This window comes from Sarcophilus harrisii, chromosome 6 (assembly GCF_902635505.1).
Source record: "Sarcophilus harrisii chromosome 6, mSarHar1.11, whole genome shotgun sequence".
NCBI lineage: Eukaryota > Metazoa > Chordata > Mammalia > Dasyuromorphia > Dasyuridae > Sarcophilus > Sarcophilus harrisii.
Genome location: NC_045431.1, coordinates 170,542,888 through 170,569,780, shown reverse-complemented (window position 1 = coordinate 170,569,780; position 26,893 = coordinate 170,542,888). Strand labels below are relative to the sequence as shown.

At 37.5% G+C, this 26,893-nt stretch overlaps 1 protein-coding gene across 4 annotated transcripts in view; it reads right to left on the bottom strand.

Annotated features, from left to right (window-relative positions):
* TRPC3 (transient receptor potential cation channel subfamily C member 3) overlaps positions 1-26,893 on the bottom strand; it is a 103,020-nt gene that overhangs the window by 24,227 nt on the left and 51,900 nt on the right. For 3 of the 4 annotated variants that reach the window (XM_031941314.1, XM_012551893.3, XM_031941313.1), the window contains exons 4-7: positions 22,167-22,331; positions 15,982-16,198; positions 5,616-5,849; positions 328-592 (exon numbers count right to left, since the gene is read on the bottom strand). In XM_031941314.1, the coding sequence (XP_031797174.1) occupies positions 328-592; positions 5,616-5,849; positions 15,982-16,198; positions 22,167-22,331 (881 nt within the window). The remainder of the gene's footprint in view (positions 1-327; positions 593-5,615; positions 5,850-15,981; positions 16,199-22,166; positions 22,332-26,893) is intronic. The other variant, XM_031941315.1, reaches the window with a different exon arrangement.

Here is a 26,893-nt window from a genome sequence, read left to right as displayed (position 1 = left end):
ATTGAGAAATGATTAGCAAAATAAATAAAAATGCCATACCATATAGATAATGTGAATTTGTGGTTTCTAGAGACATATATAGGTTTATTTCTCAAAGGTTTATTTCTATTTGAGTTTGTATTCAATTACCACTGCTATTAACATCTTTATCAGATTTCTCCTATGCTCTGTCTGTAGCTGTCAGTATTATTTATTTGATTTTTTAATGAAATCTTTATGCAATCTATTTGCAGTTTTATGTGCAATCACCTTTTTTTATTATGCTTTATTACAGAAACATTTGTTTTCTTCCATAAATCAAAAATAAAATTGAAAACGAAATCTTACGTGGTAAAAGCAGGGTTGACTTTGGCCCCCAGGTAGTAGGAATACAATATGAACATCCCAATCATAAATGCCAGGAACACCATAATGAAGAGGACCATGAACTTGAAGATGTCCTTCACAGTCCTGCCGAGAGAAATCTGCAAGGGGCCGAAGCTTTCATTGGCTGGCAGGATGTAGGCAATCCGGGAGAAGCTGAGCACAACAGCTATTGCATAGAGGCCTTCTGATATGATCTGAGGATCAGAGGGGAGCCATTTATCTCTAGCTGGAAAAGGGAAAAAGAAGTTATAAAAGAGAGTTTTCCATTTATCATTGTATATGCTCGCCAGCAGCTATTGTGGCAGGCAGTATTTATCTCTGTGTCAGCTCCATGCTGTTGTTGGCCCAATCACTCCCTTATTCCTATTCTTCCTTTTCACTCAGATTTGAATTAAATGTTCTTTTCAGTAAGGGGATGGAACTATCACAAAGATATGTGCTGTCTTTTCCAACTGGGAGAAGACAAAATAAAATACTTAAGGGGAAGAGAAACAGGGGGAAATTCCCTCAGATATAGGCTGGGGTAACATGATGTCAAAACAATTGAAATGGACTAAATTTCCTACCCCATTAGGTAAATAAGACTGGCTGACATTTCTGTATCAATCTGAAGTTTTTAATGTATTTTTATACACTTAGGCTACTTTGAGCCTAAGGTGACCTTCCATCTCTTTTCAGATCTAAATACTGATTTATATATGTGTGGTGAATGTCTCCCATTGGTAGGTAAGTTCCCTGAGGGCAGACATCAAGTGTTTGCTTTTGTCTTTGTATCCCTAGTATTTAGTGACTTGACTGGCACATGGAATGTGCTTATTAAATGCTTACTGATTTGAGTTTCACAACAATCCCTACGAGGTCATCACTATTATTCTCCCCTGTTTATAGCTGAAGAAACCATCATCATAAAATTCTAATTTCTTTATTGTATTTTACCATCACAGAGCAGAGTTGTTATGAAATTTCTATATAATAGTTTTCAGGGAATCAAGTTCTCTGAGAACAATCATCTATAAGAAATGTCCCTCTCTACCCAAGAATAACAACTGCTAGAGACTGTATAGGGTCATTGACTAGCAAATGCATGATTATAAATGAAGGGCATGAGTTTTTATATGTGGCACACATAATGAGTCTCAGTGATCTTCATTTATAGCCTATACATCTGCACATTCCCCAAGATATAAAATTCCAGGTTCTTTTCATAAAGCTATCTTAAAGTCAAAAGGAATGAATATTTAACTCTGTAGTATGATAATAATAATAATGGTTTACATCAATATAGATAAGCTTCACAAAGCCCCTTTTCTCCATGATCTTATTTGATCTTCAAAATCATTCCAATTATTATTTTCATTTTACAGATCTCTGAGGCTCAGATATATTAAATGATTTACTCATTGGAGGATAACTGGAAAAGAATGTGAATCTGCCTTCCTGACTCCAAGTCCAAGCACTAGCCACAATACTGCACTGTGCTATCCATAGTCAAAACAACTAGTCTAATATGCATATATCTCAACTCTCTCTGACTCCATGCCTTGAAGCACCTATTTTCCTTCCTTTATATCTTTCTCTCTGTTTCTGTGAGGGGATGGAAGATTGAGTCCCACTTCAACATAATCACAAAATTTCCAATCAATCAATAAACAATTTAAACTCAACATTAAGTAACATTCCTAAAACCCTATCATAACTACAACTTTGACTAATCTGAAGGGCTTCGTAGAGCTTTAGTCACTGCATAAAAGCAGATTCACCACAAAGAAAACATCTTATCATGGACTGTCATTCTCCCAGGGTTACACACAGAAATATGCATGCACATATGCTCATCAAATCCCAACTCTACTTGTCAAATAGTAAATTAATCCAGTGGAGGAGAACTTCCAGTTCAAGATTTGAGGATTCTGCTTCCATCCAAGTCCCTGAAAGGGAACTGAAATTTGGGGGAAGAAGGACTTTTTCTCTTTTTCTTCTAACCCACTGTCATGAGTATTTTCAGAGTCCATGACATCAGAGAACCTGGACCACTAACAAAGAGAATAACTAGCTAGAATCAGAGAAAGTAGGCCCTAGGAAGTACCACATCCAGCCAGGAGCAGAATGGACACTAGGGACAAATTGATGTAGAAAAGTAGTCACTGGAGGAGAGAGGCAATTTCAAGGAACGAAACCCCTTGTACCAGAGAAGAATGTCAATTCTGAACTCGAGAAAGAATTTTCAGGTCATAAAACACATAGATATTTTGTCACATAGATATACAAATATGTGCCTCAATGTCACTCTGCCCCCAAGTTTCTTCCCATGGCTCTGGGTATATTTGTTAGGGAGTATGCCTCATGGTTGGGGGACATAAAGGAATATTTCATACCACTGTTCTTATTATACCACTTTAGTGGATGCTTTTGCTAAAGTCTTTTGGCTGATTGTTAATAGGAAGCATACCAGTAGGGGCTTGTGAACAACAATACTAAAAACTCTTATCTTAGAAACATGAGTAGTAGCTGAAGAATTATAAACAAAGAGAAACATAAATGAAAACAACTCTAAGATTTCCTGAGGTTGGTTTTTTCCCTAAGGTTTTCACCTAGCAAGCTGGCAAAGAGAACAAAAGATGGAAACAGTTGGTGTTGGAGGGGCTGCAGAAAAACAAGCATACTGATATAATGTTGGTGAAAGTCTGAATTGGCCTAACCATTCTGGACATCTGGATCCCCCCAAAAAAGGTAATATTACAAAGAGCTCATAAAGAACAAAAAGATGTCAGGAATTAGAGGAGAAAGGGGAAGAATACTAAATAAAAATAAGTCTAGATTTGTAGAAAAATTACCAACCAAACCACTATCACAAAAGACTGTTTTGATGAAGCTAACTAATTCTCATGGCTATATTAGGAGGAATCATAGAGCAGCTTGAGTGAGCAGTGGATGAGAACTCTATGGAATGCAAGTTGATAAACATATATGGTTTCAAAACTGACTTAGCCTATCCACATTTTTCTGACACTGTGGCAAAGTGCAGCCAGGTGATGAATGGTCTGTACTCAGGGGCTGGCTTAGCTAAGTTCATAAAAGCTCATCTCACAGAATCACAAAATCTCAGAGTTGGCTAGCCTGAGAAATCAACTAGCTCAACACATACCTGACCCAGAGTTTCTATTACAAGATGCAGTCACTAAGACTTTGTCGGGGAAATCCCCTCCTGTGTGGGGAAATATGGCAGCCCACTCTACTTTCTGAATAGTGGATTGTTAAAGATCGTTATAATTCCTAGTAGGGAATCTGATAACGCATTTATATAGTTCTTGAAGGTTTGCAAAGCACTTTTCAAATATTATTTTGTTTTATCCTCATACAACACTGAGAGATAAGTTATTGTTATCTCCATTTTACGGATAAGGAAACTGACACAGGAAGAGATTAAGTGACTTGCTCCTGTTTACAAATCCAGTACATGTCTGAGACAGGATTTGAAGCTCTTTCTGACTCCCAGGTTCAATTTTCTATTTACTACACCACCTGGAAGCAATTCATCTATAACATATTTTTAGATAACTTCTCCAGGAACTGAGAAGATAAGTGACTTGCCCATGATCACTAAGTTAGTATTAATTAATGTAGTTAATTAATGGTGTACTGCCTCTCATAGGTCTGGAACAAAATGGAAAGGAGCTTTTCGTTTCTTTTTCTTTTTTAAATTCTCGGTTCCTTTTTTTTATGTATTTTTTCCAATTATATGTAAAAACAATTTTTAACACTCACTTTTAAAAATCTGAGATCCAAATTCTGTCCCTTCCTTTTTCCTTCTGCTTTCCCCTTTCCTGAGAAGGCAGGCAATTTGAAATAGGCTCTACTTGTACAGTCATGCAAAATATATTTCCATATTAGCCATGTTGTGAAAGAAAACCCAGATCACAGAAAGGAGATTTTTTCTAACAGCAAACTGAAGTCAAATTTTCAGAAACCTCCAAGTATTACTTCTCATTCTTCCCTCAGAAGTCAAGCTAAATTAAACTATGATTTCAGTTCAAATTGGTACATCCCATGCACATGACATATGTAATCATGACTGATCATCACAACAACCTTCAGAGGTAAGTGCTATCATCCCCAGTTTTGTTGTTTTTTAGTTGGGTCTGACGCTTTTTGAGAGTCACCTCCAGGTGACTGGAGGTCATTGTAAATCCTAAGTAAGATAATATATGAATTAGATGGGATCTAAGGGATTTCCCAGCTCTAAAGCTAGGAGATAAGGAGAGGCAGTATGAGGCCAAATCACTAAATACTAAATTATATGAAACAACTGAAGAAATCCAATTTGGACATTTTGGGCAGAAGGAAGAAAGAAGGGGTATTGACCATAAGAAGAGGTGAGGAGAAGGAAGGGAGTAGAAGGAACAGAAGATTTGGAGAGAGAGTTGGGATGAGAGTGGGAAGGGGGAGCCCACAGATTTACTGGTGATCATGCAAGGCCAGTTCCTAGTTCTAAGAGAAGGGACATGAGCCAAGGATGGAGTGAGGACTCATTAGATTTGGAGGGGAAATAATGGTCTACTTTTTTTGGTAGCTAAGTATCACCATACAATATCTTAACAAACAGAGTAAACCCAAGTTTGTCCTTCAAAATGGAACTGAGCTTCAGCCATACTCTGTGACTCTGATGACAGAACGCAATTCATTATTTTGCTGAGAGATACTGTCAGTTTGATCTTTCTTGACATGCATACAGTCTACCCACATACACGTAAGAAATAGAGAGGCTCAGAGCTACAGGGCACAGTCTCCTGACTCTGGAGACAATGGTAGGAGGCCAAGTCCTGATTCTGGTGCTTATCTGGTAATTTTAGACAAGTCACTAAATCTCCATAGGCCTCAGTTTCCTCACTGATAAAATGAGAACCCCAAGGTAGTCCCTTGAGATAAGACAAAACAGGTCCTTTCCAACTTTAGACCTATGATTCTATATATTTTCTTGATGTTTTCTTTATTTTTTTGTTTATTTGTAGAGAATAGTCTGGATGTGTGATTTTAATACTCTAAAGAACTTCCCTTATGGAACAGTCCTTCACTGATTCCAGTCAGCAACTCCTTTCTAAGTTACAGTCTTCAAGTTACCTGAGGACACTGATTTGCCAGATTGTATCGGAGGCAGGACGTGCTCAGATCTTGCTGATTCCGAGGAAGTATATTTCCTTACTTTCTCTTATTTTAAAACTTCTAGGGGTTCTGTTCAATGAACAACTTACCATAAGTGAAATACTGTATCTCTGGAGGCAGAGTGACTTCACTGAGATCACTTTCTTCAATATAACTGTCCACATACTGCTGTGCTTTGGTGGCCTGAAGAAAGGCTAGAAATCGGGCTGTGAAGGCTGCGATGAAGATGGAAAGCATCCCAAAATCGAGCACATTCCACAGCTGTAAAATGTATTCCCTCGGCCCCTCGAGCCAGAGCTCCTTACATTCCGACCACATCATCCCTGTTGGATTGACCAGAGAAGAGAGAAAGCAGGGTTCCCATCAAGCCATCTTTGTCCCCGTTGCTAATGGCTATTCCTACAGACGGAAAGCTTATCTTGAAAATTTGGCTCAGTTACTCAGAGGTCCAAGAAGCCAAGTCTTTATCTTCAAGGAATTGAAAATCAAATAGTTAGTCATATTAAAATACCAGAGAAAGATAAATGGAAGGAATAGAAACTGAAAGAAAATCATCCACCCCGGGGGTAGCTAAGTGGCTCAGTGGATAGAGCACCAGTCCTGGAGTCAAGAGGACCTAAATTCAAACCTAATCTCAGACACTTACTAGCAGCAAGACCCCGAGCAAGTCATTTGACCCCTTAGTGTCCCCTGGCATCTCTCTAAGACAGTAAATTGCAAATGTTCATCTATGGGAGGAGCTCCCAATGCCCTTGAGCAAGTCATTTGACCCCTTAGTGTCCCTTGGCATCTCTCTAAGACAGTAAATTGCAAATGTTCATCTATGGGAGGAGTTCCCAATGCCCTTGAGTGGAGTCCAAACCCCATCCGAACCTGAAACATTATTGTCCCCTTTTTACAAATGAGAGAACTGTGAGACTCAGAGAGTCGGTTATTCAATGAGCTTGCATACACACATAGAGTTAGCAGATGTGGGAGATAGCATCTAAAGCTAATTCTACCTGACTTCCAGTTAGAGGCAGAATCTGAATATTTTTCTCACTTCTTACCTTAAGCAGGATTTGAATTCAACTCTTTTTCTCCTATCTACTGTTTTATTTATCATGCCATACTACCTCAAAAAAAAAAAAAAAAAGGGATAAGGGTAGAGAGCCAATAAATTAAATTTGTTGTTCAGTCATAACTCTTCGATCTTCAGTCTAACTCTTTGTGATCCCATTTGGAGTTTTCTTAGAGAAGATACTAAAGTAGTTTGCCATTTCCTTCTCCAATTCATTTAACAGATGAAGAAACTGAGGCAAACAGGATTAAGTGACTTGCTCACGGTCACACAACTAGGAACTATCTGAGGCTAGATTTGAACTCATGAAGATGAGTCTTTCTGACTTCAGGCCTAGTGCTCTATCCAATGTACTACCAAGCTGCTCCCCCTGCTCCCACCTTCTTGATTATATTTGAGGGTAATTCCATACGGTTAATTCTTCAGATTCTCAGCTTAGGTATCATCCTTGACTCTTTATCCACATATCCAAACTGTTTCTTTGCATCTATGCCTCCTTCTCTTTAACCCTGTCACAACCATGTTACAATATTTACTACCTTTGTAAATGCCTAGGCTAGTGCAATAAGCTATGATAGGGCTGCCTCCCTCAAGTTTCTCCTGACTCCAATTAATTCTCCATTCAGCCACCAAAGTGATTTTTTTAAAGTGCAAGATTTGATCACATCACCCCTGCCCTTACTTACTCAATAAACACCAGTCGCTTCCAGGATCAAATACAAAATCCTCTTTTGGCATCCAAAGCCCTTCTTTTTATACTTGACTCCCCAACAGGGACTCAATCCAATGGCATAATGTCCCACATTAAAGACATTCTATCTCTCACTCTGGGCACTTTGGCTGTCCCCCATTCTTGATATACTCTCCTTGATCACCTCTGCTTTCTGGTTTCACCAGCTTCCTCTGTATCCCAACTAAAATCCCTTCTTCTATAAGAAGGCTTTCCTAACCTCTCTTAATTCTAGTGCCTTCCCTATGTCAATTATTTCCTATTTATACTTTGCATAACATCTTCACACATATGTGTTTGTTTGTTGTCTCCCCCATTAGATTGTAAGATCCCTAAGGACAGAGATTCTTTTTTTGTGTCTTATTTTGTATCTCCAGACCTTAGCACAATGCCTGATATAGTAGATGCTGAATAACTCTTTACTGACTATCTGATGACTAAGGATGGCAAACATTCTCTTTTTTTAAATAATAGTTTTTAATTTTCAAAACATATATAAAGATAGTTTTCATCATTCACCCTTGTAAAACCTTGTGTTCCAAGTTTTTCTCCCTTCCTTTCCCCCATCCTCCTTCCCTAGCAGCAAGTAATCAATATATGTTAAATAGGTGCAATTCTTTTATACATATTTCTATGTCTATCATGTTGCACAAGAAAAATCAGAACAAAAAGGGGAAAAATGAGAAATTTTAAAAAGCAAGCAAACCACAACCAAAAAGGTGAAAATACTATGTTGTGATCTCCATTCAGTCCCCATAGTCCTCTCTCTGGGTGCAGATGGCTCTCTCCACCACAAGTCTATTGGAATTGGACTGAATCATCTCACTGATGGCAAACATTCTTCCTCATGAAAATATTCAGCCCCCCATCATTCCCCTAATTTCAGATTTAATAATAGGTTGAGAGAAAAGAGATTCATCATCTCACCTGTACACATTAATAACTCACATGAAATTATTTCTCTCTGATATTGATAACTAATTATTGAATCAGGACCAAGGTTTTTCCCCTTTTCTACTTCATTCAGAATTCAGCCAATGTAGGCAATTTTGCACAAAGATTTACCATGACTAAGACCTAATCAGACAGTAAAAGAAATTCTAAATTCAGGCTAAAGTGAAGATTGCTGTTCATTATGTTTACTGAGACAGGTCTGGGAAAATATGGATTCTCCTTTATCAGACAGGTGATATGGAAACTGATAAGTTTCTCTGCCCAAGATTTGGGTGATCCTAATATTAACAGCCCACCTCTCATTATAATATTCATTCTCTCATTGTTTACTGATCAGAGTTGATTGCCACTTTCAAGAACATTTGTTCTTCCAAAGGCATAAAAACTATGAACCCACTACCATAAGGGGTCATTGACATTCAAGAGTGCCACTAACCTCGTTTTATTAATAAGCATGCTAGTTTTATTAATAAAATGATTAAATTACTCAGAAATCATGTCCCTCAAACGTTTTAAATGTGACACACATTACTTAGTGTTTTAAGATTTATAAATCACTTCTCCACAACCCTGTTACAAAATTAGTGCATTAACCTCATTTTACAGATGAATAAACTGAGGCTCTAGGACGTGACATGTATTTCCTATAGTCACAAAGCTATTCATTACTGGAGTTAACATGTGAGTCTCCTGACTTAAAAACCAGCCCTATTTCCATTAGTCTATGCAGCTTCAATATATTATCCTCAATTTCTGAAGATGACATATAATGGCACTTATCCCTGTAGGATGGATAAGCAGACCAATGAGTCACAATAGAAATGAGTATGGCCTATTTTGGCTTGCAACTGCGGGTGCTGGTTGCTATTTTCAGGTCTCTATGGCTTGGCCTAATAGAGCCACCTCATTCCTCATGATTAGAAGCTATGTAGGACTGTCTGAAAGTTTACAATAATCCATTCCTCATTTGTTCCAGTTTCTGAGGGTCAGATGGCTTTTCTCCTTGCCAAGGACAACCCATCATTTCCAGTGATGTCACCTCCTCCCATTTCCTCCAGGAGCTGGTTCTTCTTCTTCTTCTTCTTTTTTTTTTTTTTTTGATAATTTCCTGCCTTTCTTTCATCTTCAGTCTCAACCCACATGCCTCTTCCCTGTTACCTACAAGTATCCTTTCATCCTAAAAACAAACAAACAAAAAATTCTACAAATACACATTTTACTTATGTCAAAGAATCTAATTTTTGAAGAAATGTATATGATCAACAACCATGTGAAAACATGTTCCAAATCATTAATAGCAAGAAGAAGGCAAATTAAAACATCATTGGGGTTTTATTCCACACCTAGTAAATGAGCAGAGATGATAAAGGATGGTGGAGAATGTTTAAGAATGATCCTGATATTATAGCCTATGCGAGCATCAGTTGTATTCATAATCACACCAAATCACACATCTCCATCCCCTTCTATTTGACTGTACCTTACATTTCTCTCACTAATTAATCACTTAGCTCTGAGCTCCTTCCGTTGGCTTAAAAATATCACATTAAATAAACTGGAAAAATCTCTTTTTCCATAAGCTTCCATAAGCTTGCACACTAAGACTTTTGGGCCACCCTAGATATGCACAATCCCCTAATCTTAAAGCTTAAATAAATGACAAAGTTACTTTATGATTATATGATTTCTTAACAATATAACAGAAAATGAAACAAAGACATAAATATTTATTGTATTGTATCACTTAAAAGAAGGATCCTAGCCAAAGTCACTTCTAATCCTGCTGCAGCTTACCTCTTCACTTCTAGGAAACATAGTCTCACTAGCTCTCTCAAGATATCAACCAATGTTTTTCAGGATTATATTTTTTTTCTACCCTAGTCAAATTTAGTCTCTTAGGAAAGTTCTCTTAGTCCTTCCTCTCTAAACCTTGGACAGTGTCATAAGTAACTTTCCAGAATAAAAATTAAACTCTTAGTCTCCTCAGAGAGTCTTCCAAAATAGACTAACCTGTAACTTTCCGAGTTTAACATGTTCCTTAAAGGCACAGTTAACAGTATACTCTCTGAGATAGGCAGAAAAGCTAATGTTAACAAAACCTGGTATTACCTTTAATTTAAAGTCAGTTACAGAGGGGTTGTGGGAAGCTAGCACCCAAATACACCGTTGTTATATTGTGGATTTATGAGACACAATTGGAGCAAATTGTTCATATCCTTTGAGCATATATTCATACAGTAAAACTTAAAGCAACTAAACCTTTCACTTAAACTGCCTGTCATCCATTCAAGCTATTGTCTATTGCAGGGGTCCGCTTTTTAAATAGGGGGCCAGTTCACTGTCCCTCAGACTGTTGGAGGGCCGGACTATAGTAAAAACAAAAACTTTGTTTTGTGGAACTTTAAATAAAGAAACTTCACAGCCCTGGGTGAGGGGGATAAACATTCTTAGCTGTCACATCTGGCCAGTAGGCCATAGTTTGAGGACCCCTGGTGATCTATTGCTTCTCCCTTTCACTGTAACCATCCTAGAGACGTATTCTATATTCTCTTCATCCCAACTCCTTATATCCCAACCTTTTAAAATCTGGTTTTCAATCCTACTACCCTGCTGAAACTGCTCTCCCTAAGGTTAGCACAGAAATGATTGCCAGATCTATACCGATTGAAGATCTCCCTCCAGGACTCCTGCCCTGCATTGCTATATGCCTGGTGGGCATCTCCATCTGGATATTTCATCAAATAAAAGTTTCAAAATGGACCACTCACTAAACCTACCTCTCTTTCAAACTCCTATTTGGTTTGAGAAAAAAAGATGTTTTTCTACTCATCCAGATTTGTAACCTTGGAGTCATCAAGTCTTCTTTGTTCCCTAGTTCTTTATGTCCAGTCAGTTGATTGGACCTTCCCAAAAGGTTATATCTGTGCCTTTCTCTCTTCTCACATAGCCACACCCTTGTCTAGGCCATTATAACTTTTCATCCATCCTACTTGTTACACCTTACTGAATGATCCTACCTTCTTGCCTCCCCCCTCTGCCTAATCCATCCTTCACACACACACACACACACACACACACACACACACACCCTACCAATGTGATGTTTCTAAAGCAGCAGTCTGACTGTGTCACTTCCCTGCTCAAAAACCTCAGTGAATCCCTATTTTCTCTCAAATAATACATCAAGTTTTAATGTGAAATTTAAGGGCCTTCATCATGTGCATCCATGTCACCTTTCTAACCTTTTATGTCACAGTCCTCTCCACTTTCCATTTCCTTACTTCCACAAACTGTCCCCTCTTCCTGTACTATTTCTGTCTCTCTCCTTCCTTTCTCTTTCCCTTATCTCTACCCCCTTCTCTCTCTCTCTCCCCCTCTCTCTCTTTTCCCCCCTCTCTCTTTCTCGCTCTCCTTTTCTCTCCCTTTCTCTCCCCCTTCTCTCTCTCTCTCTCTCTCTCTCTCTCTCTCTCTCTCTCTCTCTCTCTCTCTTTCTTCTTCTCTCTCCCTCTCTCTCTCTCCCCCTTTTCTCTCTGCCTCTCTCTCTTTCTCTCTCTCTCTCCCCTCCTCTTCTCCTTCCTCTCTCTCTCTCTCTTCCCTCCTCTTCTCCTTCCTCTCTCTCTCTCTCCCCTTCTCTTCTCCTTTCTCTCTCTCTCTCTCTCTCTCTCTCTCTCTCTCTCTCTCTCTCTCTCTCTCCCTCTCCTTGTCAAGGCTCAGTTCTGCTACTACTTCCTATCTGAAACCTTTACTGACTTCCTGGTTTTTTAAAAATATGGCTTCCCTCTTTGAATTATCTTGTGAGTACTTGAGTATGTGTTTTATTCGCCTTACTAACCACTCAAGAGAGGGTAAGCTCCTTGAGGGTAGACATTTCTACATTTCTGTTTTGTATCTTACACAGTGTCTGACTCACAGCAGGCACCCAGTAAATATTTGCTGAACTGGAGGGCATTGAGTTTAATGAAAGTGTTGAATGCCATGTTTCTATCTCTACTCCATCAACATGCATGTGTCTATGCTCTGTAGAATGTTGCCAAATGTTTACTGATTGATCCGGGTCTCTTTAGATCAACAACTCTGCCTTCAATTAACCCACGTAAAGTTGGCTAAGCCAGATTGAAGTCATTTTACTGTCCACATTGGGGGAAGGAGGAACTAAATAGTCTAACAGTACATCAAATATGGAATCAGAAAGTGCATGTTGAAACCCCAGTTCTACCACTTACCATCTGGGTGAACTTGGAGAAGTTACTTCACTGCTTGGTGCCTCAGTTTCTTCATCTGTAAAATGAGGGAATTGAACTGGATGCTCTCTCATTTCTAATTCTAGATCCATTAGTTGTATTTTTTAGTCTTCAGGAACCCCTTGGGTTTCCCCTGTGGTAATGAAGGGCTTTTTAAATGCTTATAATTGAGAACTCACAAAAGTTCTGCCATGTTCCCTTTAAATGGGAGCCTGGTCTACTATTAAGGCTAATCTTTGTCATCTTCACAATTCACTCCATGGCCTTGCTGCCCTGGCCATACTTTTAACCAACCATAACTTTTAACTTTGAAGGGGATTTCTAGTGTGAGGATGCTTGTTCTGTGAATGTACCCCTACAATTCTCAGATCTTTTCCCAATATCTAGCCTACCCATGCACCCATGGATCTCTGCTTCTAACTTCCTCCAGTTTAGCAAGCCTAGAAATAAACAGCTGTGTTAACCAAGTAAAAGGCCAACCTGGCTTTCTATGCATATTTGTGTTCAGGACCTCAAGCCTTTTAAGATAAAGGAGAATTTCCATTCATCAGATAGAATACTTATCAAGGGCCCTGGGGAATAGCAGCAGCTAACTGGGAGAACAAGGGTTGAGGGTAGGGGGTGGGGAGGGGAAAGTGAGAGATGTAAAAGTTTCTTGACATCTAATGATCCACTATCTTATTTCAATTTCTATTTGCTAAGAAAAGATATAGTATAATTCCTCTGATGTCATTAGTTATTTCATTGAAGCTGGAAATTACTCTAAAGAAGCTCCCTCTACCAATTCATGGAAGCACTTTCTCTCCAACCTAGAGCCTCAGAGAAATGTCTAAAGCACTAAGAATTTACAGGATTTTGTCCAGTGTAAAACAGCCCATATATATTAGAAGGAAATGAACTCAGCTCTTCCTGGCTGCCTTTCATATCTATGGCCTCAGTTTCCCAGAGCGTATACATGATATTTTAAGGGGGCCTAATGGTGCTGTGAAGAGTTTACTTAGATACTAAGGGCACCACAAACTGAAAAAGTCTGGGAATCTCTAGATTTAGTTTTGTGCTAAAATGTTTTAAGATCTGGATAACCCAAAAAGAAAAGTACAAAGTTTGAGCAAAATCAAGGGGCATAGAGAAAAGAACCCTTAGGTTTAAAATCAGATAATCTTGGCTGTCACTTATTACCTCTGTGACCTTAGACAAATAATTTCTGGATCTGTTTCTTCCTGCATAAAATGAGGAAGTTAGACTAGATGGAGACAATTGGGTGGCACAGTGGATAAAACTCCTAGTCTGGAGTCAGGCAGACTCATTTTCCTGAGTTCCAATCCGGCTTTAGACACTAACTGGGTGACTCTGGGTAAATCATATAACCCTGTTTGCCTCAATTTCCTAACTATAAAATGACATAGGGAAAGTAATGGCAAACCATGCCAGGATTTCTGCCAAGAAAGCCTCAAATGGAGTCACAGAGAATCAGGCATGACTGAAAAGATTGAATAACAACAGACTAGATGGTCTTTATTCAAATCCTATGCTATATGCTGTTTAAGATGCACCTAATAAATTGTAAGAAGAGAATGCCATTTGGCTGCTAAACCTTGGGACAAAGGTCTAATCTTATATTGATATTCAGGTTCAATCCTGCAGTAAGCTAAAAATTATGGGATTGGATTTTTTTTAATTGAATGGATCAAAGTAAAAACTGTTTAATAGTTGATTTAGGATGAAGACAGTGGAATTGACACTGCTATACAAATTGGGAAAGCGCCAAAAGTAGGTAGTGAGGAGAACAAGGGGTGAGGGTAGGGAGTGGGAAGGAAAAAGTGAGAGATGTAAATTTGACTTCTAATGATCCACTATCTTATTTCAATTTCTATTTGCTAAAAAGAAAAGATATAATACATTTTCTCTTAACACCATGAAAATTGGTTTGACTGGTACCTGGGATGTCCATATGCTACAGATCAAGTGAGCCAGAGACCAGGCATTGCCCCCCCACAAGCCACCTGTTTGCTGTCTGACTTAGAGTCCCTCATTCTTCATTCCTTTTAAACAACTCAGAATATACCCCGCCTGATATCAGTGCTCCTATGTCCACTGCCTTGCCTCACCAGTAACTGGGCAGTCTCCCATTACTGCCATGCTACCTTTTCATCTAAAATTACATAAGTTTGAGAGCAGCTAGGTGGCCCAGTGGATAGAGTACCAGCCATGAAGTCAGGAGGACCTGAGTTCAAATCTGATCTCAGACACTTAACACTTCCTGGGCACTTAACCCCAATTGTCTCAGCAAAATATGTATATACAGGAAACCTTCTTAATAAACAATACATCTACAAAGCAGACTAGATGAAGAGCTCACAGTGCCATGAGATCAAAATTTACCTGACCCTTAGAAACTAACAATTATAATTATTCAGTATATTCATAGTCAGTCCTTTACAAAACAGGATTCAGGCTTCAGAAACAAATGGATGATTTTGGACTCATTTTCCCTTTGGATGGAGAGACAGTCCTTAACATATAAAGGGGAGTGGAAATGACCAGCTTGGGGATCATTAGTCAACAAGCATTTATTAAGCATTTACTATGTGCTGGGCACTTTACTAAGCATTGGGTTACAAAACAGGTGTGTCCCTGCTCTCAAGGAGCTTACTTTCTAATGAAGGAGACATCCATAACTAGACACCTAGAAAGTCTATGCAGAACGAGAATGGCTTCCTGGAGAAGGGGCCTTTGAACTGTCTTAAAAGGAGCTTGGGTAACTGATTGATGCAGGTGAAGAGACACAACATTCCAAACAGAGGGTACAGTCAGTGCAGAGGCTGGAGCTAGGAATTGTATGCTTGCTTATCTTTGTTTTCATAGTCTTAGCTCAGGCCTCTGCACATAATGGGAGTTTTTAAAAGCTTGTCATATTGAAAGAGGTCACATTATAAGTGGTAGGCAGTGTGATATAATGGGAGATGGAGTGAAGTGTTTGAGGAATTGCAAGTAGACCACTGTAGCGGAAACATGGTACGTATGAAAGGGCAGAAAAATAGGAAGGAGTCAGGTTATGAGAGATATTAAACAAAGAATTGTACATTCAATCCTGCAGGTCATAGGGAGCCAGTGGATGTTCAAATGGTTATTAAAATCACATTATTAAAATCACTCTGATAGCTGAGGGGAAAATAGACTGGTTCCTCCACAGATGCTTACTGTGTAAATCTTAACCTCTTGTTGCCTTGATTTCCCTATCTGCAAAATAAGGGGATCAGCTCCAATGGCTTCTAAATCTATGATCCAACGATTTTCTCCCCTCTCCAAGAATCACCGGCATCATTGCTTTTATGTAGTTTGAACCAGTTTATAATGATGGGGACAATGATTTTCAGTAGAAATCCATAGCAAATGAAGTAGATACTTTGTCCTTCCCTCATAACTTCCTAAGTCAGAAAAACTTGATGAATGGAGAATCATTCACTTACCAAGAACCCAGACCATGATTAACATCTCAGTCCAGGTGAACTGGGTTGTTTTCACCCTGAAGATTTGCTTTGGGTAGTCGATGACCGTGATGTTTGGGAGCGTTGTAATGCCCTCAAATCTGTCCGAGGCATTAAATACCAGCAGGCACAGGAAAATAATGAAGGAAGCAGCATGGGCCACAAATTTCATGAATGGGCTTCGGAGGATTTTTCCAAGCTACCATATGCAAGACAGAAATAAAAAAAAAATGTCACTTGAGAAAACTTGGCTACTTACAAGAGACACACTATAGGCAAGAGGAAGTTGGGAAATATATGCTTGCTTTTCTTTATATTCACAGTTCTAGTTCAATCTCCTAGAAAAAAAGTAGGTGTTTTTGCTTGTTGCATTAAATAGAGGTGAATAAATAATAGATAAACAGTGTGACATAGTGGATAGAGTGCTGGACTGGGAGTTCCAAAGACCTGCCTTCAAATTATCCTTCAGAAGCTTACTGGGTTTATGAATATTATCTTATTTGATTCTCACTACAACCCTAGAAGGTTGCTACTATTATTATTCCTCTTTTATAGTTGGGGAAACTGAGGCAGAAAGAGGTTAAGGGACTTGGCCATGATTACACAGCTAATAAGTATCTGATTTAAACTCAGGTTTTCCTCTCTCCAAGTTCACCACCCTTTGTACTGTGGTATCCTCAATGACCTCTAACAGAAAAGGGAGATCTGCCCAGGGTCACATAGGACTCAAACAGCTATTGGATCAGGGCACAATCCTAGGATGGCTCTGTTTGGCCTTTAAAAACTCATTGCCCTTTTTAAAACCTTGAGTCCATCTGTATGAAAGGACACGAAAGGATGAAGTTAATAACAATGATGACAACAACAGCAAAACAACGAGACAACAACAGGAAGGAAGATGATGATCTGGAGTCAGAGAATGGAAAATCAAATCTCATCTCAGTTACTGACTATTGATATAACATTGGGCAAGTTCTTTTCACTCCCTGAATCTGTTCCTCCCTATAAAATGAGACTAGAGTATCAAGACCCTTCCATTCCTGAGTCTATAAGATCCCAATAGTCATAGCTATCCTTTTATAGCATTTTAAAGTTTTCAAAGAGTTTAGCTCCTTTGAGTTATACTACAACCCATAAGATAAAGTAGGTGCTATTATTAATCCTATTTATAGATGAGTAAAATGAGGCTAAGAATAAAATGACTTGCCTAGGGTCAAACAGCTAAATAGCTACAAGTTGCATTATGTCCATTTTATAGATAAGAAGACTGAGGCTTAGGGGGTTCAATTACTTGCCTATGCTCATGGATGTGTTAGGGACTCTTCTAGTTCAAAACCCTGATTCTATGAAATACCTGCAAATGCATTTCAGGAAAGAGTGTGGAATAACCAATTTCTTAAAAGTCTAGGAGAAGTAGTACTACTTCTTACTCCTATTTTTAGGATATGATCTTTTCCTGGTTGGTTACCAATGTCAGTTATCCTAGTTTTTAGTACACTGCTCCCCCAACCCCCAACACACACAGTAAGTGCTTAATCAATGCTTGTCAACTGACTGTTCAAATAATGAGCAAGTCTACATTACAAAGGGATTGAAGAACTCCCCCCAGCAGACTAAAAATAATTTCTAATTCAGTTCTACCACATTCAGTTCGGACTTTTTAGAACTTAGGAAACTAAGATTCAGCTATGGCTACTAAAACTTCCAAATTAAATTATAATGAATATATATATATATATATATATATATATATATATGTGCATAAAATTCAATCACTGGCTCAATGGTTAAGAAAATACCAGACAATTGTGGCAGAAGCTGCTCTGTTCTCCTCTCACAAGATATTATAATTAGTCATAATAGCTAACATTTACATTGCTACTTTTGAGTATGCAAAATGCCTTGCAATTATTACTTCATTTGTCCATAATAACCCTGTGGTATAGATGCTATTATGATTCCTTTTTTACAGGTAAGGAAACTGAGTCAGAGAGGTGAAGGAACTTATTTAGGGTCATACAACTAATATGTATCTGAGGCAAGATTTGAATCCATGAAGCTAGTATACTATCTATTATGATACCTAGCTGCTGATCTCTAGCTTAACTCTAGCAAGGAAACAAGCATGTATTAATCACTTCTATGTACCTGTGCCTAGCACTCTGCCAGGATACCCTCAGTATGTACATAAGCCATTCTCAAAAAGCTTCTATGAGAAGTGAAACACTAAGAAAATAAAGCTATCTTAGAATCAGGATTTAAAAAAAAACAAACAGCCTCTTTATCTAGTCCTTTTGCTCCCAACTTTGTTATCAGACTCTCTCCTTGAAATTATTTTATATTTGCTTACTTGTGCTTCTGTTGCATTCCTTCCTTTCTCTCCAAGTTCTTTAAGGGAAGGATTTTTAAAAATTTTACATCTGTGGCACAGTATTGTAGGCACTATAGGTGTTTAATAAAGATTCACTAAATTGAATTATCTCAATAAAAAAGGCAAAGGTATGATGTGATTTGCAGAACAGGCCAGTTTATTCTAATGGAGAGTCAAATCTCAGAAAATGGAAACAGGATCATTGATTTAGACCTTCAAGAGGTCTTAGAAGCCAGCAAGATCTAATCCCTCATTTTACAGATGAGGAAACTGAGGCACAGAAACACTGACTTGCCAGGATGACACAGCTAAATTGAATACCTGAGATGGATTTGAACTGAGATCTATTCAGGGTGAACTGAAGCCCTAAAAATGTCCATAAAGCATATCAAATTTAAAGTGAGTTACAGGCATATTTTTCCCCACCTGGGGATCTAGTTGTTAAACCTTTACCAGAATGTCCCTTGGTCTTCTTGACTAAAAACCATGTATTCTACATATTATGCTCTTCCATGAAACTACTTTGGTACTTAAACTTATAATTATATGAAAGTTTCACACCTCAAAACCATGTCATGATGTATCCTAAAAGTACCATGTGCTATGATTTTATTTTCAAAAAATATGATGAGATGCTGAAGAAGTCACCACTAATGTTCCCGTGACCTGAGGAATTTTTTTTCTCCCAAGAGGTAGGAACACTTGCTGGGTTTTTTTCAAGTAAATTCCACATTTTACTTTCTGAGACTACCCTCTATCCTCCCCCCCCCCCCCCCCCCCCAATCCTCTTCTCATCCTTTTTGGAAAAAAAAAAGAAAGGAAAAGAATTTTATTCTCTAACCTTAATAATTATTGAGGCTTATATAAGCAGTGAATTGATGCAATGGATAGAGCCCTAGACTCCAGGTCTAGGAGTCAGGAAGAGCTGAGTTCAAATTCAATTGCAGACCCTAGCTGTGTGATCCTGGAAATATCACCTTCCCCATTTGCTGGTCTCCTCATAACACCTACCTCTCAAGTTTGTTGTGAGGATTAAATGAGATAATATTTATAAAATGTTTTGCCCACTTTAAAGCTACATATAAATGTTAGTTGTCATCATCATCACTGTAATCATCATCATCATCACCCTCACCATTAGCATGATCATCATCATTCCCACCTAGGATCATAAAATTAGAATTAGAAAGAAGAATTACAAGCTACCAGGTTCAACTGTCTCATTTTACAGATAAGGAAATTGAGGCCAGGAGAATTAGAGTAACTTGCAGGGTCACACAGGTAGTAAGCTGCTAATATTGGATTTAAATTCTTCCCAACTTCAAGTTCACAGTTCTATCCACTACCCCATGTTGCCTGTTGAAAGCTTTATCCTCTTGGACTCAGTTCAGAAGTTCCCTGTTCCATGCACCTACCCAGACTCCTCTTCTCTCCCTCAAACTTTCCTGAAGATCTTTCATTAAAGTCTGTTGTTTCATCCCCCTATCTTGCATTATGCTTTTATGTATCTATGTTATTTTCCCAGGAGATGGAGAATTCTTACACAGATGTTACGATTGGGTCATCTTTGCATCCCCAGACTGGCTTAACAAATCTTTGTTTAGTTTCAATGAATTAAACTAGATGAAAAAGAGCTTAATATGTTTGAGGTTTGGGTCAAAAATGGAAATGCCATGCAACCTAAAAATAGCCCAGTCTTTGAAATAAATTACAGGGGCAATTGCAAAGCAAGATGAAATTAAAGAAGAACACAGGAATATTCTCAGAGTTGTGCTTTCCTAAGAGCAGAAAAGGGGCTTAGGTTTTACCAAAGGGAAATGAAGGCTTAAGAAAGGATATCTGTTAGGAGAAGTCACTTTCATCTGGGAATACCATTGACCTATTTGGCCTGAAATATCCACTGATTTTAATGAAATCAGAGTTTTTGGATTTTGAAAAAGAAGTAAAAATCAGGCCAGGTCCTGACCCCTGTCTGACAGTCACCACTTATTACCCTCTTGCAGAACTTGCTTGTATGCTCAGCATAGCCTCCTTAGGCTTTTCAGACACCTACAGTATTTGAGTATTCCCCACCTTGGATAAATTTTCCAAATGCTTGATCTATGACATTCTTTCTTCTCCTGCTCTTAGACCGAAGTTAAAGCAACATTAATGGGTATATTTTAAGGGGTCTCATCTTGAACAGCTGGCCTAACACTTCACTGTCAAACCTTTCCCTAAACTTTAAAGAATGACTTGAAAGAGTGTGAAGAGAAGAAAGAAAAAGAGAGGAAGTTGTATTTTTTTTTCCTGAAGAAGCTAAGAACATTTAGTAATATTTGTTTGTAAAAGTGACACTTCTTTGCACTGAACAGATAGCTATGCTGCTACTATTTATATTTATATTTAATTTTTTTTATTTAATGTTCTGTGGCCCAAATCCCAGAAGAATAAAATGACAGTCTTCTGTGATTACATAAAAGTAATGGAATTGAAGGTCATCTTCTGTAGGTTCAACATGGTATCTGTGGACAATTCTGGAATAGTAGGGGTCATGGGTATCTTATCCTGGTCTTAGCTACTTTTGATTTCTTCCTGTAAGCCTCAATTTATTACTCCTCTATTAACAATAATAGCTAACATTTCTGTAGCAATTTATGTATAGGTTTGCAAAGCATTTTACAGATATCTCCTTTTAGGCTCACAACACCACCAGGAAAAAAAGTGCTGTTATCATTATCATTATTTTTATTATTATTATCAGCATTTTATTATTTTTTTCTCATACAAAGTACTGAAAATTCTTGGGGCAATTTTAACCTACTAAAGATCAAATTAGCTATTAAGCTTTGATAAGCCTTTAAAGATTAAAATAGAACTAAAACTTTTGGGCCACTGTATTTTTTTAAAATGAAATTTGAGTAGAGATGATCTGGGAACAAATTAATACCATCCTTAATATTATTATTCTTATATATTTATTGTTCTGTGAACTATTGCATGGGAGGATAAAATGACTTTAATTAAAAATGGTATACTGGAATATAGACATCATTATTTATTCTCAGTATGAGGAGGAATTATAGATGTTGCAGAGTCATCTGGACAGTGAATGGGGGATATCCATCAGTTTGGGAATGTCTGAACAAGTTAGGCATATGAAAGTGATGGAATATTATTGTACTGTAAGAAATTATTAAATTTGGGATCTTATATGAACTGATACAAAGTAAAGCGAATACAACCAAGAAAACAAAGTACAAAGTAACAGCAACATTGTAAAGATTGCAAAACTTGTGAGACTTAGTAACTCTGATCAATACAATGATCCATCAAAATTTCAAAGTAGTCAAGATGAAAGACCCTAAGATAAGAGAATTGATTGACTCAGAGTGCTGATTAAAACATTTTTCTCTCCCATTTCTTCCTTCCAAAATGGCTAATGCAGAAATTTGTTTTGCATTATCTGTATTGGTTTTGGAGGGGAGAGACAGAGAAAAACAGAGAGAGAAAGAGAGAGAGAGAGAGAGAGAGAGAGAGAGAGAGAGAGAGAGAGAGAGAGAGAGAAGAGAGAGACAGAAAAGAAAAAGAGAGAACAAAAGAGAGAGACAGAAAAGAAAGAGAGAGAGAGAGGGAGAGAAAGAGAGAGAGAGAGAGAGAGAGAGAGAGAGAGAGAACGAACATTTATTAAGTGGTCACAATACAGAGAGGATAACAATTAAAGGGAGCCTGCTTAATTCTCTCATGCACACAGACCAACTCCCTAAGGGATACCTTGAACCAACATCACAACACATTAAAGTAGGAAAGTCAGTACCCTGCTACATGGGGCAATCCAGTAGCCAATGGCCAGGAATGGCAGTCCCAAGGCCACAACCAATACCACCAAACACTTGATAGCGATGGCCTGTTCCCGTAATCCTGAGAGGTTCTCGTACCAGATAGTCAAAAGCTGCTGCTGACAGTTGGGATGAGCCACAAACTGCAGATAAACAGAAGTAAAGATATGTTACAGAGCACAGTCAAAGCTAAAACTTTTCATTAGAGTTGCTAATTTCACTTATATGAACAAAGGATTTAATGTTTTAATGCTTCAGGCATCCATGATGCCATTGGTATGAACATGCCCTCCACCACTACAGATCTGGACCCCCTCTAAGCCTTAGCACACAGTTTTGTGAGTGTATATGACTGAAAAAAAATCATTATCCAGCAGCCAGTTTCACTGGAAATCGAGTCCTTAGATATGTATTCTGGCCCTTGGCTAGCCAACCTATGGAATAGAATGCAGCTGAACCTACATTTTTTCTCTTTTTAACAACAAAAGAAATTGTGCATTCCTTTCCCCCAATCCCATATGACTATAAGTAGCTAACCATTAATGGAGAATCAGTGATAGAAGGAATATAAGACTCAGCTGTATTTAAATTTATTGATTTTTAAAAATATTTGTTTTGGAAAAATCTTAGGCTTATAATCATAGACAGATCTGGAAGGGACTTTAAGAGGCCATCTAGTATGTGCTCACGTCTTTGCAGATGAGCAAACTAAGGTCCAGAGAAAGATTAACTGGCTTACCCAAAGTCACACAGGTAGCAAGTGTCAGAGGCAGAATTTGGACCCAATTCTGTTACATGAATACTCTTCTCAAGGGACCTCACATACTCTGTGACTCCAGGCAAGCCACTTAATATCTCTCTTTCCTCTTCTGTAAAATAAGGAGTGTGAATTTGATCCATAAAATCCCACCCAGCCCTAGGATTTAGGGTTATAATTAGAAGCTATAATTTTGAATGGAAAAAAATAAAATTTTTTAATAGGCAGAAAAACTAACTCTGACTTGGCTAAGTATTAATTCTGCTTTAATCAAGACAGAATTAATGGTGTTGACTACCGTAATTAATTTCCCAAATTAGTTGACCATTTGCAAATAGATAAGCATACCTGCTAATGGGTATATTTTCACATGTAACCTTTACGGTACTAGAAAGATACTTACATTCAATAAAACTAAAAACATAATAATAATAACTTATTTTTAAAGCACTCTTTCTAAAATTTGCTTAATGCTTTAAGGTTTATAATGAGCTTTAAGGTTTATAAAAAGCTTTACATGTATTATCTCATTTGAGTCTTATAACAACTCTATAAGATATGTAATATTGGTCTTATCACTATTTTTCAAATGAGAAGACAGAGATTCAGAAAAGTTAAATGATTCATCCATGGTTACACAGCTAAAAAGAGTCAGAGATAGGGATTGAACCTGAGTCGTCCTGCTTCTAAGATCTACATTTGTTCCACTCACTATGCTATGCTGTACCCTGTGCACACATATGATTTAAGGCTTATAGTTAGTGAGGATCTGAAATGAATATCACGAAAAGAATAACTGGAAACTGGCTATTTCCTCTTTTAGACCGAAGAGACATCAAAGACAGATAGATAGTACAGTGGACAGACTTGGAGTCAGGAACACCTGAATTCAAATGTAGCCTCAGAGGTTTCATAACTGTGTGACCCTGGGCAAGTCATTTAGTTTGTCTGCCTCAGTTTCCTTGCATGTAAAATAAGAATTAAGAAAAAAAGAAAAAAAAAGAAAAAAAATACCAACTTCCTAAGATTATTATGAAAATCAATTGAGATGATATTTGTAAAATATTTAGCAAACCTTAAAAAACTTACATATGTTATTTTTAAAATCATTCTCTAACCCAAAGTTTAATTTTGTAGATCAGAAATTCTTATTCTTTTCTCACTAGTAACCCTTTTTATTTGAGAAATTTTTACATAATACTGGGTATGTAAATATATAAAATAGGCATACAAATCAAACACTTACTAATAATAAATCATAATTTCATGACCCTTCCACAATCAGTTACATAACCCCATAAAGGATTATGACCCACAATTTAAGATTTGTTATAGGTGAGAAAAGGATGACCAACGCCATAGAACAGAGGTTCCAGGTTCACCTTAATCCAAGGAACCTGGCAGCCTCTTCCTTCTGGCTAGATTCTAAGATATCCATCTGTCCTTCATAAAGGTACTATTCAGGTTCCCTTCCCATTGCTACCAAATGTGTTTCCAAGGGGATGGTTTGAGGGCGTCTTTGTTTTAACCTTATACTGGTTTCTCTTCTTTCAATATCACCTACTGTAAGAGGTCAGTGTTGTCTTTGAGGACTTTCTTAAGGTAATGAGGTTTTCTGCTTTTAATTCAAAACAGTAGTAAGTCAGTCGATCATAGCATCTATTAAGTGCCTACTGGATGCCAGACACTGTGCTAAGTGCTAGGGATACAAAGGCAAAAACTAGTCCCTGTTTTCTCAAAGAACCCAAAAGCTAATGAAAACATGCCAATGTTGATGAGAAGCAGGTTTGAAGAAAAATTATTTTAATGTATCAAAGCCATCTATACTTGTTGGTTCCTTTCCTCTTCTAAACTAGCTACATATCTTCCACCCTAACCATTCAATTTAAATTATCTCCTTTGAAGCTGTCAATGAACTCTTGATGATCAAATCTAATGACCTTCCTTCATTTTCCTTGTCTTTCCTTTCCTTGGCCCTTTCCTCCCCTCCTCTTATATTTCCTTGCTTCCCTTTCCCTTCTCACTTAGTCTCCCACCTCAAATCTTTTCCTTCCTCTCAATCCATCCCCCACCCTCACACCAGTGGTCTTCCAAAAACTCAGATATAACCATATCACCCCTTCCTCAGTAAACAACAATGGCTCTCTGTTATCTTCAGGATTAAAAAGAAAATCTCTGCTTGGCACATAAAATTCCCAACCTACCTTCACAATCCTCCTCCCAAAAGTAATTATTCCTTTCCATATTCTATAGTCCAGACATCCTCAAATACTTGCTATCCTTCAAAAACAGTGCTACATTCCCTATCTCAGTAACTTGGAACTGGTCATTCTTTATACCCAGAATACTTTACTTCCCTATCCCCAACTCTGTCACATGGGAGTTCCTGTTTTCCTTTAACACTCAGATCAAGCATCACCTTTATGAATCTCCTTTTCTGGTTCCAGCAGAATAATCTCTGACCACTATTTTTTAGCAGTCAAGGATGTTTAGAGAATAATAGAATTGTGAGGTATGATTATGTAGAGGAACTGAGAAAAGACAATTAATGATGAGGTTTAAATAAAAGCATAAAAGAGATACAGACAGACAGAGAGAAAGAGATGGAGGAGGGATGAGAGAAAGAGGGAAAGAGAGAGGGGGAGAGAGTGGGGATGAGGGAGAGGGAGAGAAGGAAAGAGAGGAGAGAAGAAAAGGAAGAGGGGAAGAATGAGAGAGGGAGGGAGAGAGGCAGAGAGAGAAAAGGAGGAAAAAAGAGAAGAAGGGGAACAGAGACAAAGACATCAGAGAGAGGATGAGGAAAAATTTCTTGGAGGAACTGCTTAATTTTAATATGGTGAAAAAACATTATGATGAAAATGTTAGGAGGAATAAAGAAGTATGAAGGAATTTTTTTCTGTCTCCACTGGAAAAAGATTGAGTAAGCTATAGTAAAGAAAGGATGAAGAAGACATATTTCTTTAGAAATTTGTTTTTACTTTTATCTCACAAAATGGATGTACAGAATTATTGAGAAGAGACTTGGTATCATGAGACAAGTGGATGGTAGGACTAGGTTATATAAATGAGAAGTCAAAAATTGTCCTGCAGCCAAAGGTGACTTTGGCTGTGATTTTTTTCCCCTATACATTGCAGTTGTTCTTGTTTTATTATTTTTTTGTCCTTGTGTTATCATTGATTATCTTGTTAATAAATTGTATAGCCAATTACTTTAATATGTATTTACCTAAGCAATGATGTGTTTTGATATAGACAGATAAATAATCACTTAAAGGAAAAGAAAGTTCTCCAGTTTACTAAAGAAATAATGTTTATTATCTATTAAATAAATAATATTTTAAAAACTATGGAAGAGAATGCCAAGCTAGTTGATTAATTAATAAGATGTATAATTTTAATAATTAATAAGGAAATATTGAAACAGTCTACAGATTTTTTTTTATTTCCAAGGAGGTATTTTTAGTACTCTTGAATTATCCTAGAATTTGGGATCATGAGAATGAATATTTTAAGGAGTCAAGTAGCAGGCTGAAGGAAAATTACATGTGATTCATAGATATAGATACCGATATCTATATCTGGCTGTCTATATCAATCTTATCTATATCTACATATGGAGGAAAAAGGAGAGACAGAAACAGAGAGAGACAGAGATAAAGACAGAGACAAAAACCTGCTAAGGTTTGGGATTTATACATACAGAAAAATATACCTATATGTTTACTTGTATGTATATGTGTGCATGTATATATATATATATATATATATATATATATATATATATATATATATATATATATATAATACATAGACACACATATATGTATGCATATTGTCTCCACCATTAGCATTTAAATTTCTGGAGAGCAGTGATTGACTTCTGTTTCTACACTCCCATGCTCAGTACAGTTCTTAACAGAGGGGAAGCATTAATAAATGTTGATTGAG